The sequence below is a fragment of the Oncorhynchus keta genome, unplaced genomic scaffold (assembly GCF_023373465.1).
Source record: "Oncorhynchus keta strain PuntledgeMale-10-30-2019 unplaced genomic scaffold, Oket_V2 Un_contig_24678_pilon_pilon, whole genome shotgun sequence".
Lineage (NCBI taxonomy): Eukaryota > Metazoa > Chordata > Actinopteri > Salmoniformes > Salmonidae > Oncorhynchus > Oncorhynchus keta.
This window is the reverse complement of record NW_026284045.1, coordinates 47,501-62,500: the sequence shown is the minus strand read 5'-3', so window position 1 is coordinate 62,500 and position 15,000 is coordinate 47,501. Positions and strand designations below refer to the sequence as shown.

The window sequence follows — 15,000 nt, the reverse complement described above, 5'->3', positions numbered from 1 at the left end:
GTCTACGTACCCAGTTGGTTCTGTAGGTCTACGTACCCAGTTGGTTCTGTAGGTCTACGTACCCAGTTGGTTCTGTAGGTCAAGACCCAGTTGGTTCTGTAGGTCTACGTACCCAGTTGGTTCTGTAGACTGGGCTGTCGGCTGCCTAGGGTTCTACGGAAGGGTACCCAGTTGGTTCTGTAGGTCTACGTACCCAGTTGGTTCTGTAGATCTACGTACTGCTAGGGTTCTACGTACCCAGTTGGTTCTGTAGGTCTACGTACCCAGTTGGTTCTGTAGATCTACGTACCCAGTTGGTTCTGTAGGTCTACGTACTGCGAGGGTTCTACGTACCCAGTTGGTTCTGTAGGTCTACGTACCCAGTTGGTTCTGTAGGTCCACGTACCCAGTTGGTTCTGTAGGTCTACGTACCCAGTTGGTTCTGTAGGTCTACGTACTGGTAGTATTCTAGGTACCCAGTTGGTTCTGTAGGTCTACGTACCCAGTTGGTTCTGTAGGTCTACGTACCCAGTTGGTTCTGTAGATCTACGTACCCAGTTGGTTCTGTAGATCTACGTACCCAGTTGGTTCTGTAGGTCTACGTACTGGTAGTATTCTAGGTACCCAGTTGGTTCTGTAGGTCTACGTACTGGTAGTATTCTAGGTACCCAGTTGGTTCTGTAGGTCTACGTACCCAGTTGGTTCTGTAGGTCTACGTACTGGTAGTATTCTAGGTACCCAGTTGGTTCTGTAGGTCTACGTACTGGTAGTATTCTAGGTACCCAGTTGGTTCTGTAGGTCTACGTACCCAGTTGGTTCTGTAGGTCTACGTACCCAGTTGGTTCTGTAGATCTACGTACTGGTAGTATTCTAGGTATTTGTTCTGGCTGAAGAAGTTCTTGTAGACGTGTCGTCCTCCGAACAGCCAGACGTCGCTGTCATCGGTGATTGTTCCGTGGGTCTGGTCGGTCCGGTCCAGGGCTGCACACTGGGCCTCGGCCTCACCGGGAGCCACCAGGAAGGGTACGCCAAACAACCTCAGCAGCTCCTGACGGACAAGACCCACCGGGACATTAGACGCGGTAAGGGATCGGCTGCACACTGGGCCTCGGCCTCACCGGGAGCCACCAGGAAGGGTACGCCAAACAACCTCAGCAGCTCCTGACGGACAAGACCCACCGGGACATTAGACGCAAGTACCTCGGCCTCACCGGGAGCCACCAGGAAGGGTACGCCAAACAACCTCAGCAGCTCCTGACGGACAAGACCCACCGGGACATTAGACGCGGTAAGGGATCGGCTGCACACTGGGCCTCGGCCTCACCGGGAGCCACCAGGAAGGGTACGCCAAACAACCTCAGCAGCTCCTGACGGACAAGACCCACCGGGACATTAGACGCGGTAAGGCCTCGGCCTCACCGGGAGCCACCAGGAAGGGTACGCCAAACAACCTCAGCAGCTCCTGACGGACAAGACCCACCGGGACATTAGACGCGGTAAGGGATCGGCTGCACACTGGGCCTCGGCCTCACCGGGAGCCACCAGGAAGGGTACGCCAAACAACCTCAGCAGCTCCTGACGGACAAGACCCACCGGGACATTAGACGCGGTAAGGGATCGGCTGCACACTGGGCCTCGGCCTCACCGGGAGCCACCAGGAAGGGTACGCCAAACAACCTCAGCAGCTCCTGACGGACAAGACCCACCGGGACATTAGACGCGGTAAGGGATCGGCTGCACACTGGGCCTCGGCCTCACCGGGAGCCACCAGGAAGGGTACGCCAAACAACCTCAGCAGCTCCTGACGGACAAGACCCACCGGGACATTAGACGCGGTAAGGCCTCGGCCTCACCGGGAGCCACCAGGAAGGGTACGCCAAACAACCTCAGCAGCTCCTGACGGACAAGACCCACCGGGACATTAGACGCGGTAAGGCCTCGGCCTCACCGGGAGCCACCAGGAAGGGTACGCCAAACAACCTCAGCAGCTCCTGACGGACAAGACCCACCGGGACATTAGACGCGGTAAGGGATCGGCATCTACGACGACGGGGGGGCAGGAAATGGTGTGTTCCACGGAGCCGTGAGGAACTGACCTTCCACAGAGTTGATTATTAATCTTTTTATAACATGGCTATAATTTAACACATTTGCAGCTAAACATGTGTTCAACATTCACTGAAGTCGTTAGCATGTTTACTAGATAGCTACAGTAGTTGCCGTGGTAATAGTTTAGCTAACCAAACTATCAGTCTTAGCTTGTTTGGCGTACCAAACTATCAATCCTAGCTTGTTTAGCTAACCAAACTAAGGGTCAGGGGAAGAGTCCGGGGAAGAGTCAGGGGAATTGTCATGGGAAGGGTCCGGGGAAGGGTCACGGGAAGAGTCAGGGGAAGGGTCAGGGGAAGAGTCAGGGTCTGGGTCAGGGGAAGAGTCAGGGGAAGTGTCAGGGGAAGGGTCAGGGGAAGAGTCAGGGGAAGAGTCAGGGTCTGGGGAAGAGTCAGGGACTGGGTCAGGGGAAGAGTCCGGGGAAGAGTCAGGGTCTGGGGAAGAGTCAGGGTCTGGGTCAGGGGAAGAGTCAGGGTCTGGGTCAGGGGAAGAGTCAGGGAAGAGTCAGGGGAAGAGTCAGGGGAAGAGTCAGGGTCTGGGTCAGGGGAAGAGTCCGGGTCTGGGTCAGGGGAAGAGTCAGGGTCTGACTCAGGGGAAGAGTCAGGGTCTGGGTCAGGGGAAGTGTCAGGGTCTGGGTCAGGGGAAGTGTCAGGGTCTGGGTCAGGGGAAGAGTCAGGGTCTGGGTCAGGGGAAGAGTCAGGGTCTGGGTCAGGGGAAGAGTCAGGGTCTGGGTCAGGGGAAGAGTCAGGGTCTGGGTCAGGGGAAGAGTCCGGGTCTGGGTCAGGGGAAGAGTCAGGGTCTGACTCAGGGGAAGAGTCAGGGTCTGGGTCAGGGGAAGTGTCAGGGGAAGAGTCAGGGTCTGGGTCAGGTTCAGGGGAAGAGTCCGGGTCTGGGTCAGGGGAAGAGTCAGGGTCTGACTCAGGGGAAGAGTCAGGGTCTGGGTCAGGGGAAGAGTCGGGGTCAGGGGAAGAGTCCGGGGAAGAGTCAGGGTCTGGGTCAGGGTCTGAGTCAGGGTCTGAGTCAGGGTCTGAGTCAGGGAAGAGTCAGGGGAAGAGTCAGGGGAAGGGTCAGGGGAAGGGTCAGGGAAGAGTCAGGGTCTGGGGAAGAGTCAGGGTCTGGGGAAGAGTCAGGGTCTGGGGAAGAGTCAGGGTCTGGGTCAGGGGAAGAGTCCGGGGAAGAGTCAGGGTCTGGGTCAGGGGAAGAGTCAGGGTCAGGGGAAGGGTCTGGGTCAGGGTCAGGGTCAGGCGAAGAGTCAGGGTCTGGGTCAGGGAAGGGTCAGGGTCTGGGTCAGGGGAAGAGTCTGGGTCAGGGAAGAGTCAGGGTCTGGGTCAGAAGAGAAGAGTCAGGGAAGGGTCAGGGGAAGTCTGGGTCAGGGAAGAGTCAGGGAAGAGTCAGGGAAGGGCCATTGGAAGGGTCAGGGGAAGAGTCAGGGAAGAGTCAGGGAAGGGCCATTGGAAGGGTCAGGGGAAGAGTCAGGGGAAGAGTCCGGGAAGAGTCCGGGTCTGGGTCAGGGGAAGTGTCAGGGAAGTGTCAGGGGAAGAGTCAGGGTCTGGGTCAGGGGAAGTGTCAGGGGAAGAGTCGGGGTCTGGGTCAGGGAAGAGTCAGGGTCTGGGGAAGAGTCAGGGTCTGGGTCAGGGGAAGAGTCAGGGTCTGGGGAAGAGTCCAGGGAAGAGTCCGGGGGAAGAGTCGGGGTCTGGGTCAGGGAAGAGTCCAGGGAAGAGTCAGGGTCTGGGTCAGGGAAGGGTCAGGGAACTGTCCGGGGAAGAGTCAGGGTCTGGGTCAGGGGAAGAGTCAGGGTCTGGGTCAGGGTCTGGGTCAGGGTCAGGGAAGAGTCCGGGGAAGAGTCCGGGGAAGAGTCCGGGTCTGGGTCAGGGGAAGTGTCAGGGAAGAGTCAGGGTCTGGGTCAGGGGAAGAGTCAGGGTCTGGGTCAGGGAAGAGTCAGGGTCGGGTCAGGGGAAGAGTCGGAGTCAGGGGAAGAGTCCGGGAAGAGTCAGGGTCTGGGTCAGGGTCAGGGTCTGAGTCAGGGTCTGAGTCAGGGTCTGGGGAGTCAGGGGAAGGGTCAGGGTCAGAGTCAGGGTCTGGGGAAGAGTCAGGGTCTGGGGAAGAGTCAGGGTCTGGGTCAGGGAAGAGTCCGGGGAAGAGTCAGGGTCTGGGTCAGGGGAAGAGTCAGGGTCTGGGTCAGGGGAAGGGTCTGGGTCAGGGAAGGGTCAGGGAAGAGTCAGGGTCAGGGTCTGGGTCAGGGTCTGGGTCAGGGTCTGGGTCAGGGGAAGAGTCAGGGTCTGGGTCAGGGTCTGGGTCAGGGGGGTCAGGGAAGGGTCAGGGAAGAGTCAGGGGAAGGGTCAGGGGAAGGGTCAGGGTCTGGGTCAGGGGAAGAGTCAGGGTCTGGGTCAGGGGAAGAGTCAGGGTCTGGGTCAGGGGAAGAGTCAGGGTCTGGGTCAGGGGAAGAGTCAGGGGAAGGGTCAGGGTCTGGGTCAGGGGAAGAGTCAGGGGAAGAGTCAGGGGAAGGGCCATTGGAAGGGTCAGGGGAAGAGTCAGGGGAAGAGTCCGGGGAAGAGTCAGGGGAAGAGTCCGGGTCTGGGTCAGGGGAAGAGTCAGGGTCTGGGTCAGGGGAAGAGTCAGGGTCTGGGGAAGAGTCAGGGTCTGGGTCAGGGGAAGAGTCAGGGTCTGGGTCAGGGGAAGAGTCCGGGGAAGAGTCAGGGTCTGGGTCAGGGGAAGAGTCAGGGTCTGGGTCAGGGGAAGGGTCAGGGGAACTGTCCGGGGAAGAGTCAGGGTCTGGGTCAGGGAAGAGTCAGGGTCTGGGTCAGGGGAAGGGGGTCTGGGGGAAGAGTCAGGGAAGAGTCAGGGTCAGGGGAAGGGGAACTGTCCGGGGAAGAGTCAGGGTCTGGGTCAGGGGAAGAGTCAGGGTCTGGGTCAGGGGAAGAGTCAGGGTCTGGGTCAGGGGAAGAGTCAGGGTCTGGGTCAGGGGAAGGGTCAGGGAAGAGTCAGGGTCTGGGTCAGGGGAAGAGTCAGGGTCTGGGTCAGGGGAAGAGTCTGGGTCAGGGGAAGAGTCAGGGTCTGGGTCAGGGGAAGAGTCAGGGAAGGGTCAGGGTCTGGGTCAGGGGAAGAGTCAGGGGAAGAGTCAGGGGAAGGGCCATTGGAAGGGTCAGGGGAAGAGTCAGGGGAAGAGTCCGGGGAAGAGTCCGGGTCTGGGTCAGGGGAAGTGTCAGGGAAGAGTCAGGGGAAGAGTCAGGGTCTGGGGAAGAGTCAGGGTCTGGGGAAGAGTCAGGGTCTGGGTCAGGGGAAGAGTCCAGGGAAGAGTCCGGGGAAGAGTCAGGGTCTGGGTCAGGGAAGGGTCCAGGGAAGAGTCAGGGTCTGGGTCAGGGGAAGGGTCAGGGGAACTGTCCGGGGAAGAGTCCGGGTCTGGGTCAGGGGAAGAGTCAGGGTCTGGGTCAGGGGAAGAGTCCGGGGAAGAGTCCGGGTCTGGGTCAGGGGAAGTGTCAGGGGAAGAGTCAGGGTCTGGGTCAGGGGAAGAGTCCGGGTCTGGGTCAGGGGAAGAGTCAGGGTCTGGGTCAGGGGAAGAGTCGGGGTCAGGGGAAGAGTCCGGGGAAGAGTCAGGGTCTGGGTCAGGGGAAGGGTCAGGGTCTGAGTCAGGGTCTGAGTCAGGGAAGGGTCAGGGGAAGGGTCAGAGTCAGGGTCTGGGGAAGAGTCAGGGTCTGGGGAAGCGTCAGGGTCTGGGTCAGGGAAGAGTCCGGGAAGAGTCAGGGTCTGGGTCAGGGGAAGAGTCAGGGTCTGGGTCAGGGGAAGGGTCTGGGTCAGGGGAAGGGTGTCAGGCGAAGAGTCAGGGTCTGGGTCAGGGTCTGGGTCAGGGTCTGGGTCAGGGAAGAGTCAGGGTCTGGGTCAGGGTCTGGGTCAGGGAAGGGTCAGGCGAAGAGTCAGGGAAGGGTCAGGGGAAGGGTCAGGGTCTGGGTCAGGGGAAGAGTCAGGGTCTGGGTCAGGGGAAGAGTCAGGGTCTGGGTCAGGGAAGAGTCAGGGTCTGGGTCAGGGAAGAGTCAGGGGAAGGGTCAGGGTCTGGGTCAGGGAAGAGTCAGGGAAGAGTCAGGGAAGGGCCATTGGAAGGGTCAGGGAAGAGTCAGGGAAGAGTCCGGGAAGAGTCCGGGGAAGAGTCAGGGGAAGAGTCCGGGTCTGGGTCAGGGGAAGTGTCAGGGGAAGAGTCAGGGTCTGGGTCAGGGGAAGAGTCAGGGTCTGGGGAAGGGTCAGGGTCTGGGTCAGGGGAAGAGTCAGGGTCTGGGTCAGGGGAAGAGTCCAGGGAAGAGTCCGGGGAAGAGTCAGGGTCTGGGTCAGGGGAAGAGTCCAGGGAAGAGTCAGGGTCTGGGTCAGGGGAAGAGTCAGGGTCTGGGTCAGGGTCAGGGGAAGAGTCGGGGTCAGGGGAAGAGTCCGGGGAAGAGTCAGGGTCTGGGTCAGGGTCAGGGTCTGAGTCAGGGTCTGAGTCAGGGTCTGAGTCAGGGAAGGGTCAGGGGAAGGGTCAGAGTCAGGGTCTGGGGAAGAGTCAGGGTCTGGGGAAGAGTCAGGGTCTGGGTCAGGGGAAGAGTCCGGGGAAGAGTCAGGGTCTGGGTCAGGGGAAGAGTCAGGGTCTGGGTCAGGGGAAGGGTCTGGGTCAGGGGAAGGGTCAGGCGAAGAGTCAGGGTCTGGGTCAGGGTCTGGGTCAGGGTCTGGGTCAGGGTCTGGGTCAGGGGAAGAGTCAGGGTCTGGGTCAGGGTCTGGGTCAGGGGAAGGGTCAGGGAAGAGTCAGGGAAGGGTCAGGGGAAGGGTCAGGGTCAGGGGAAGAGTCAGGGTCTGGGTCAGGGGAAGAGTCAGGGTCTGGGTCAGGGGAAGAGTCAGGGTCTGGGTCAGGGGAAGAGTCAGGGGAAGGGTCAGGGTCTGGGTCAGGGGAAGAGTCAGGGGAAGAGTCAGGGGAAGGGCCATTGGAAGGGTCAGGGGAAGAGTCAGGGGAAGAGTCCGGGGAAGAGTCCGGGAAGAGTCCGGGGAAGAGTCCGGGTCTGGGTCAGGGGAAGAGTCAGGGTCTGGGTCAGGGGAAGAGTCAGGGTCTGGGGAAGAGTCAGGGTCTGGGTCAGGGGAAGAGTCAGGGTCTGGGTCAGGGGAAGAGTCCAGGGAAGAGTCCGGGGAAGAGTCAGGGTCTGGGTCAGGGGAAGAGTCAGGGAAGAGTCAGGGTCTGGGTCAGGGGAAGAGTCAGGGTCTGGGTCAGGGGAAGGGTCAGGGTCAGGGGAACTGTCCGGGGAAGAGTCAGGGTCTGGGTCAGGGGAAGAGTCAGGGTCTGGGTCAGGGGAAGGGTCTGGGTCAGGGGAAGAGTCAGGGTCAGGGGAACTGTCCGGGGAAGAGTCAGGGTCTGGGTCAGGGGAAGAGTCAGGGTCTGGGTCAGGGGAAGAGTCAGGGTCTGGGTCAGGGGAAGAGTCAGGGTCTGGGTCAGGGGAAGAAGAGTCAGGGTCTGGGTCAGGGGAAGGGTCAGGGTCTGGGTCAGGGAAGAGTCTGGGTCAGGGGAAGAGTCAGGGTCTGGGTCAGGGAAGAGTCAGGGGAAGGGTCAGGGTCTGGGTCAGGGGAAGAGTCAGGGGAAGGGCCATTGGAAGGGTCAGGGGAAGAGTCAGGGGAAGAGTCAGGGGAAGGGCCATTGGAAGGGTCAGGGGAAGAGTCAGGGGAAGAGTCCGGGGAAGAGTCCGGGTCTGGGTCAGGGGAAGTGTCAGGGGAAGTGTCAGGGGAAGAGTCGGGGTCTGGGGAAGTGTCAGGGGAAGTGTCAGGGGAAGTGTCAGGGTCTGGGTCAGGGGAAGAGTCAGGGTCTGGGGAAGAGTCAGGGTCTGGGTCAGGGGAAGAGTCAGGGTCTGGGTCAGGGGAAGAGTCCAGGGAAGAGTCCGGGGAAGAGTCGGGGTCTGGGTCAGGGGAAGGGTCAGGGGAACTGTCCGGGGAAGAGTCAGGGTCTGGGTCAGGGGAAGAGTCAGGGTCTGGGTCAGGGGAAGGGTCAGGGTCAGGGGAAGAGTCCGGGGAAGAGTCCGGGGAAGAGTCCGGGGAAGAGTCCGGGTCTGGGTCAGGGGAAGTGTCAGGGGAAGAGTCAGGGTCTGGGTCAGGGGAAGAGTCAGGGTCTGGGTCAGGGGAAGAGTCAGGGTCTGGGTCAGGGGAAGAGTCAGGGTCGGGTCAGGGGAAGAGTCGGGGTCAGGGGAAGAGTCCGGGGAAGAGTCAGGGTCTGGGTCAGGGTCTGAGTCAGGGTCTGAGTCAGGGGAAGGGTCAGGGGAAGGGTCAGAGTCAGGGTCTGGGGAAGAGTCAGGGTCTGGGTCAGGGGAAGAGTCCGGGGAAGAGTCAGGGTCTGGGTCAGGGGAAGAGTCAGGGTCTGGGTCAGGGGAAGGGTCTGGGTCAGGGGAAGGGTCAGGGTCAGGGTCAAGAGTCAGGGTCTGGGTCAGGGGAAGGGTCAGGGTCTGGGTCAGGGGAAGAGTCAGGGTCTGGGTCAGGGTCTGGGTCAGGGGAAGGGTCAGGGGAAGAGTCAGGGGAAGGGTCAGGGGAAGGGTCAGGGTCTGGGTCAGGGGAAGAGTCAGGGTCTGGGTCAGGGGAAGAGTCAGGGTCTGGGTCAGGGGAAGAGTCAGGGGAAGGGTCAGGGTCAGGGTCAGGGGAAGAGTCAGGGGAAGAGTCAGGGTCTGGGTCAGGGGAAGAGTCAGGGTCTGGGGAAGAGTCAGGGTCTGGGTCAGGGGAAGAGTCAGGGTCAGGGTCAGGGAAGAGTCAGGGTCTGGGTCAGGGGAAGAGTCCAGGGAAGAGTCCGGGGAAGAGTCAGGGTCTGGGTCAGGGGAAGGGTCCAGGGAAGAGTCAGGGTCTGGGTCAGGGGAAGAGTCAGGGTCTGGGTCAGGGAAGGGTCAGGGGAACTGTCCGGGGAAGAGTCAGGGTCTGGGTCAGGGAAGAGTCAGGGTCTGGGTCAGGGAAGGGTCTGGGTCAGGGGAAGAGTCAGGGTCAGGGGAACTGTCCGGGGAAGAGTCAGGGTCTGGGTCAGGGAAGAGTCAGGGTCTGGGTCAGGGGAAGAGTCAGGGTCTGGGTCAGGGAAGAGTCAGGGTCTGGGTCAGGGAAGGGTCAGGCGAAGAGTCAGGGTCTGGGTCAGGGGAAGGGTCAGGGTCTGGGTCAGGGGAAGAGTCAGGGGAAGAGTCAGGGTCTGGGTCAGGGGAAGAGTCAGGGTCTGGGTCAGGGGAAGGGTCTGGGTCAGGGGAAGGGTCAGGGAAGAGTCAGGGTCTGGGTCAGGGTCTGGGTCAGGGTCTGGGTCAGGGTCTGGGTCAGGGAAGAGTCAGGGTCTGGGTCAGGGTCTGGGTCAGGGAAGGGTCAGGCGAAGAGTCAGGGAAGGGTCAGGGGAAGGGTCAGGGTCTGGGTCAGGGAAGAGTCAGGGTCTGGGTCAGGGGAAGAGTCAGGGTCTGGGTCAGGGAAGAGTCAGGGGAAGGGTCAGGGTCTGGGTCAGGGAAGAGTCAGGGAAGAGTCAGGGTCTGGGTCAGGGGAAGAGTCAGGGTCTGGGGAAGAGTCAGGGTCTGGGTCAGGGAAGAGTCAGGGTCTGGGGAAGAGTCAGGGTCTGGGTCAGGGGAAGAGTCAGGGTCTGGGAGTCAGGGGGTCAGGGGAGTCCAGGGAAGAGTCAGGGGAAGAGTCAGGGTCTGGGTCAGGGGAAGAGTCCAGGGAAGAGTCAGGGTCTGGGTCAGGGGAAGAGTCAGGGTCTGGGTCAGGGGAACTGTCCGGGAAGAGTCAGGGTCTGGGTCAGGGGAAGAGTCAGGGTCTGGGTCAGGGGAAGGGTCTGGGTCAGGGGGGAAGAGTCAGGGTCAGGGGAACTGTCCGGGGAAGAGTCAGGGTCTGGGTCAGGGGAAGAGTCAGGGTCTGGGTCAGGGGAAGAGTCAGGGTCTGGGTCAGGGGAAGAGTCAGGGTCTGGGTCAGGGGAAGGGTCAGGGAAGAGTCAGGGTCTGGGTCAGGGTCTGGGTCAGGGAAGAGTCTGGGTCTGGGAAGAGTCAGGGTCTGGGTCAGGGGAAGAGTCAGGGTCTGGGTCAGGGGAAGAGTCAGGGAAGAGTCAGGGGAAGGGCCATTGGAAGGGTCAGGGGAAGAGTCAGGGGAAGAGTCAGGGGAAGAGTCAGGGGAAGAGTCCGGGTCTGGGTCAGGGAAGTGTCAGGGGAAGTGTCAGGGGAAGAGTCGGGGTCTGGGTCAGGGAAGTGTCAGGGAAGTGTCAGGGGAAGAGTCAGGGTCTGGGTCAGGGAAGGGTCAGGGGAACTGTCCGGGGAAGAGTCAGGGTCTGGGTCAGGGAAGAGTCAGGGTCTGGGTCAGGGGAAGGGTCTGGGTCAGGGGAAGAGTCAGGGTCAGGGGAACTGTCCGGGGAAGAGTCAGGGTCTGGGTCAGGGGAAGAGTCAGGGGGTCAGGGAAGAGTCAGGGTCTGGGTCAGGGGAAGAGTCAGGGTCTGGGTCAGGGAAGATTCAGGGGAAGAGTCAGGGAAGGGCCATTGGAAGGGTCAGGGAAGAGTCAGGGGAAGAGTCAGGGAAGAGTCAGGGTCTGGGTCAGGGGAAGAGTCAGGGTCTGGGTCAGGGGAAGAGTCCAGGGAAGAGTCCGGGGAAGAGTCAGGGTCTGGGTCAGGGGAAGAGTCCAGGGAAGAGTCAGGGTCTGGGTCAGGGGAAGAGTCAGGGTCTGGGTCAGGGGAAGGGTCAGGGTCAGGGGAACTGTCCGGGGAAGAGTCAGGGTCTGGGTCAGGGGAAGAGTCAGGGTCTGGGTCAGGGGAAGGGTCTGGGTCAGGGGAAGAGTCAGGGTCAGGGGAACTGTCAGGGGAAGAGTCAGGGTCTGGGTCAGGGAAAGAGGCAGGGTCAGGGTCTGCCACATCCATCAGTTAGTGTTTAAACAGGCACATGATACACAGACAATCACACCCACTATGAACTAAATGTGAGTGTTGACTGTCTCCTTTATCAGACTGACTAAATGTGTGTGTTGACTGTCTCCTTTACCAGACTGACTAAATGTGTGTGTTGACTGTCTCCTTTACCAGACTGACTAAATGTGTGTGTTGACTGTCTCCTTTATCAGACTGACTAAATGTGTCTGTTGACTGTCTCCTTTATCAGACTGACTAAATGTGTCTGTTGACTGTCTCCTTTATCAGACTGACTAAATGTGTCTGTTGACTGTCTCCTTTATCAGACTGACTAAATGTGTCTGTTGACTGTCTCCTTTATCAGACTGACTAAATGTGAGTGTTGACTGTCTCCTTTATCAGACTGACTAAATGTCTGTTGACTGTCTCCTTTACCAGACTGACTAAATGTGAGTGTTGACTGGCTCCTTTATCAGACTGACTAAATGTGTGTGTTGACTGTCTCCTTTACCAGACTGACTAAATGTGAGTGTTGACTGTCTCCTTTATCAGACTGACTAAATGTGAGTGTTGACTGTCTCCTTTATCAGACTGACTAAATGTGTGTTGACTGTCTCCTCTACCTGGCTCTCCAGACACATCTGTCCGGTAACCGTGGCAGCGATGCGTTCCTGCTGCTGCTTCTGTTCCCTCAGCCTGGACTGCTGCTCTCCAAGACTGCTCTCTAGCGCCACCAGCTCATCCTGGTGGACAATACAGGTACTGCATCAGCCCAGTTCCACTACTGTACACAGTAACAGCTCTTCCTACAGGACAATACAGGTACTGCATCAACCTAGTTCCACTACTGTACACAGTAACACCTCCCCCTACAGGACAATACAGGTACTGCATCAACCCAGTTCCACTACTGTACAAAGTAACACCTCCCCCTACAGGACAACACAGGTACAGCATCCTCAAATCTCTACTGTACAAACAGCTCCCCCTACAGGACAACACAGGTACAGCATCCTCAAATCTATACTGTACAAACAGCTCCCCCTACAGGACAACATAGGTACAGCATCCTCAAATCTCTACTGTACAAACAGCTCCCCCTACAGGACAACACAGGTACAGCATCCTCAAATCTCTACTGTACAAACATCTCCCCCCTACAGGACAACACAGGTATAGCATCCTCAAATCTCTACTGTACAAACAGCTCCCCCTACAGGACAACACAGGTACAGCATCCTCAAATCTCTACTGTACAAACAGCTCCCTCTACAGGACAACACGGGTACTACATCCTCAAATCTCTACTGCACAAACAGCTCCCTCTACAGGACAACACGGGTACTACATCCTCAAATCTCTACTGTACAAACAGCTCCCCCTACAGGACAACACAGGTACAGCATCCTCAAATCTCTACTGCACAAACAGCTCCCTCTACAGGACAACACGGGTACTACATCCTCAAATCTCTACTGTACAAACAGCTCCCCCCTACAGGACAACACAGGTACAGCATCCTCAAATCTCTACTGTACAAACAGCTCCCCCTATAGGACAACACAGGTACTACATCCTCAAATCTCTACTGTACAAACAGCTCCAACAACACATCTCAACCACACACAGAGAAACAGACATTTTCCTGTCTATTTCCTGGTCATCTCCATGCTCTGTCTTTTCACCATTTACATGTAAGCAGTACTTATCTTACCACGTTGATGTCTTCCCACTCGTTGGGTAGAGGAACAGACGCTGGGGCAGGAGGAGCTGGGCTGGGCTCTGTGGGAGGCTGGGGCTCCTCCTCCCTCTCTTCCAAAGGGATAGCTCTGCTACTTAAAGCCTCTTCCTCCTTCTTGGCCATGTCTTCCTGTGCCTTAGCTGGAGTACCGCCCCCAACCTCTATCAGCGAATCATCCGTCTCCTCCTCCTTTAGCTCCTCCCCCTCAGACACGTCAACGAAGCTCTCTGAATCACTGTCCTGCTCACTGTGCTCCTTGCCGTCCTCCATCTTCAGAATCTGTCCATTCCTCTCCTCCCTGGTGTTCCTCTCCTCCTGCGATGGAGGTAAAGGCCCAGTCACTGGGCTGCTCCTCCCAGTCCCCTCCTCTCTGTTTAGACCAAGGCCTGATGGGGGAATAAGACAGAGAGCCTGACCCAAACTGTCCCCCTGACCCACTGCAGAGCGGAAAGCTCTGTTCCTGTTGTCCATGGCTTGCTCCAACTCCTCTCTGTTCCTCCTCAGAATCTCCTCCTCTCTGTTCCTCCTCAGATTCTCCTCCTCCCTGTTCCTCCTCAGATTCTCCTCCTCCCTGCTCCTCCTCAGAATCTCCTCCTCCCTGCTCCTCCTGGTGACGGTTTCCTCCTCCATGCTGAGGAGCACACTGTCCGCAGGAGGAATGGGGAGGCGAAGGGGGAGAGGCGACTGTTGCTCATCCCCCTTCTCCACCCCAAGCCTGTCCTCATTGGTCAGAGTTGTCCTCGGGGGCGTGTCCTTCCCTTCAGTCTCCTCCTCTGAGCTGCTGATGACGAACAATCGGTTGGCAGGACGCTGGGGACTGGGAGGGTGGGGCTTAACAGGAGAACTGCCAATCGTAGTGGCGTTTGGGGACGGGCCTACGTCCAACTCTTCTCCCGTGGCTCGCTGAATGGCCAGGAGGGTACGAGGAGACACACTGCCACCCCCCTCCTCCTCCTCAGCCCTACTCCCTCCTCTACCCCAGGAGCTATCCTTCTCCTCCTCGTCTGAGAAGCTGCTATCCATGGCAGCCTGGATGGCCTTCAGTGTCCGGGGGGAGATGGGTGCTGTATCCCCCAGCCTTGGGTTCGGGTCCTGGGGATGTTTAGACGATGATGAGGGTCCCTCCTCCAGGCTCTCCTCCTCCGAGATGGGTCTCCAAAGGGGCTCAGGTCTCTCCCCTCCCCCCGTCCTAACCCTCCCTGATAGGGGACCACCCAACCAGGGAGAGGCCGCAGGCTGGATGTCTGGCACCCTCTCACTGTTGTCGGTCTTCTTTGGACCTGAGGAAGGAAGAAAGAAAGAAAGAAAGACACAGACAGACAGACAGACAGACAGACAGACAGACAGACAGACAGACAGACAGACAGACAGACAGACAGACAGACAGACAGACAGACAGACAGACAGACAGACAGACAGACAGACAGACAGACAGACAGACAGACAGACAGACAGACAGACAGACAGACAGACAGACAGACAGACAGACAGACAGACAGACAGACAGACAGACAGACAGACAGACAGACAGACAGACAGACAGACAGACAGACAGACAGACAGACAGACAGACAGACAGACAGACAGACAGACAGACAGACAGACAGACAGACAGACAGACAGACAGACAGACAGACAGACAGACAGACAGACAGACAGACAGACAGACAGACAGACAGACAGACAGACAGACAGACAGACAGACAGACAGACAGACAGACAGACAGACAGACAGACAGACAGACAGACAGACAGACAGACAGACAGACAGACAGACAGACAGACAGACAGACGAGGGGATGAGTTTGAACAGGTCTAATGCGGAGAATCCCTCAAGTTGATCGCTGACCCACTTCGACCTCTAACCTTTGATGAGGATGTAGTGGGTGGAGTCTTCTGAGAGGAGGCGTCGTGTCTCCACGCTGTGCCCCTCCCCCTGGTTGCATAGCTCCACCCCCGGGGCGTTCCCAGCACTACGGTTGGACATCTCTCTCTCCACCCCCTCCAGACGCACGTTCAGCTTGTTCCTCTGCAGCAGCCCTGCTAGCTGGTACTGGGAGAAGTCCCCTGACCGCTGGGAGAGGGGGGGACTGGGTTAGGGTGCATGCCACACACACACACACACACAGAGAGACAGTGTGTGTGGTACCTCAGGAGGTGTGTGTGGTACCTCAGGAGGTGTGTGGTACCTCAGGAGGTGTGTGGTACCTCAGGGGGTGTGTGGTACCTCAGGGGGTGTGTGGTACCTCAGGAGGTGTGTGTGGTACATTTACATTTAAGTCATTTAGCAGACGCTCTTATCCAGAGCGACTTACAAATTGGTGCATTCACCTTATGACAT

The 15,000-nt window shown here is 58.5% G+C and overlaps 1 protein-coding gene and 1 long non-coding RNA gene across 3 annotated transcripts in view; one reads left to right on the top strand and one right to left on the bottom strand.

Annotated features, from left to right (window-relative positions):
• LOC127922133 (uncharacterized) overlaps positions 1–556 on the top strand; it is a 1,206-nt gene extending 650 nt beyond the window's left edge. Inside the window, exons 4-6 of one of the 2 annotated variants that reach the window (XR_008110451.1) lie at positions 1–78; positions 184–253; positions 472–556. The exon at positions 1–78 is cut by the window's left edge and continues 26 nt beyond it. This is a non-coding gene — a long non-coding RNA (uncharacterized LOC127922133). Of the gene's footprint in view, positions 79–183; positions 328–471 lie in introns of those variants that run through there. The other variant, XR_008110450.1, reaches the window with a different exon arrangement.
• The window catches only part of ercc5 (excision repair cross-complementation group 5), a 31,794-nt gene that overhangs the window by 4,417 nt on the left and 12,377 nt on the right, over positions 1–15,000 (bottom strand). Inside the window, exons 8-11 of the mRNA XM_052505846.1 lie at positions 14,526–14,733; positions 12,633–13,939; positions 11,542–11,661; positions 814–1,027 (exon numbers count right to left, since the gene is read on the bottom strand). Coding sequence (XP_052361806.1) covers positions 814–1,027; positions 11,542–11,661; positions 12,633–13,939; positions 14,526–14,733 — 1,849 coding nt within the window. The remainder of the gene's footprint in view (positions 1–813; positions 1,028–11,541; positions 11,662–12,632; positions 13,940–14,525; positions 14,734–15,000) is intronic.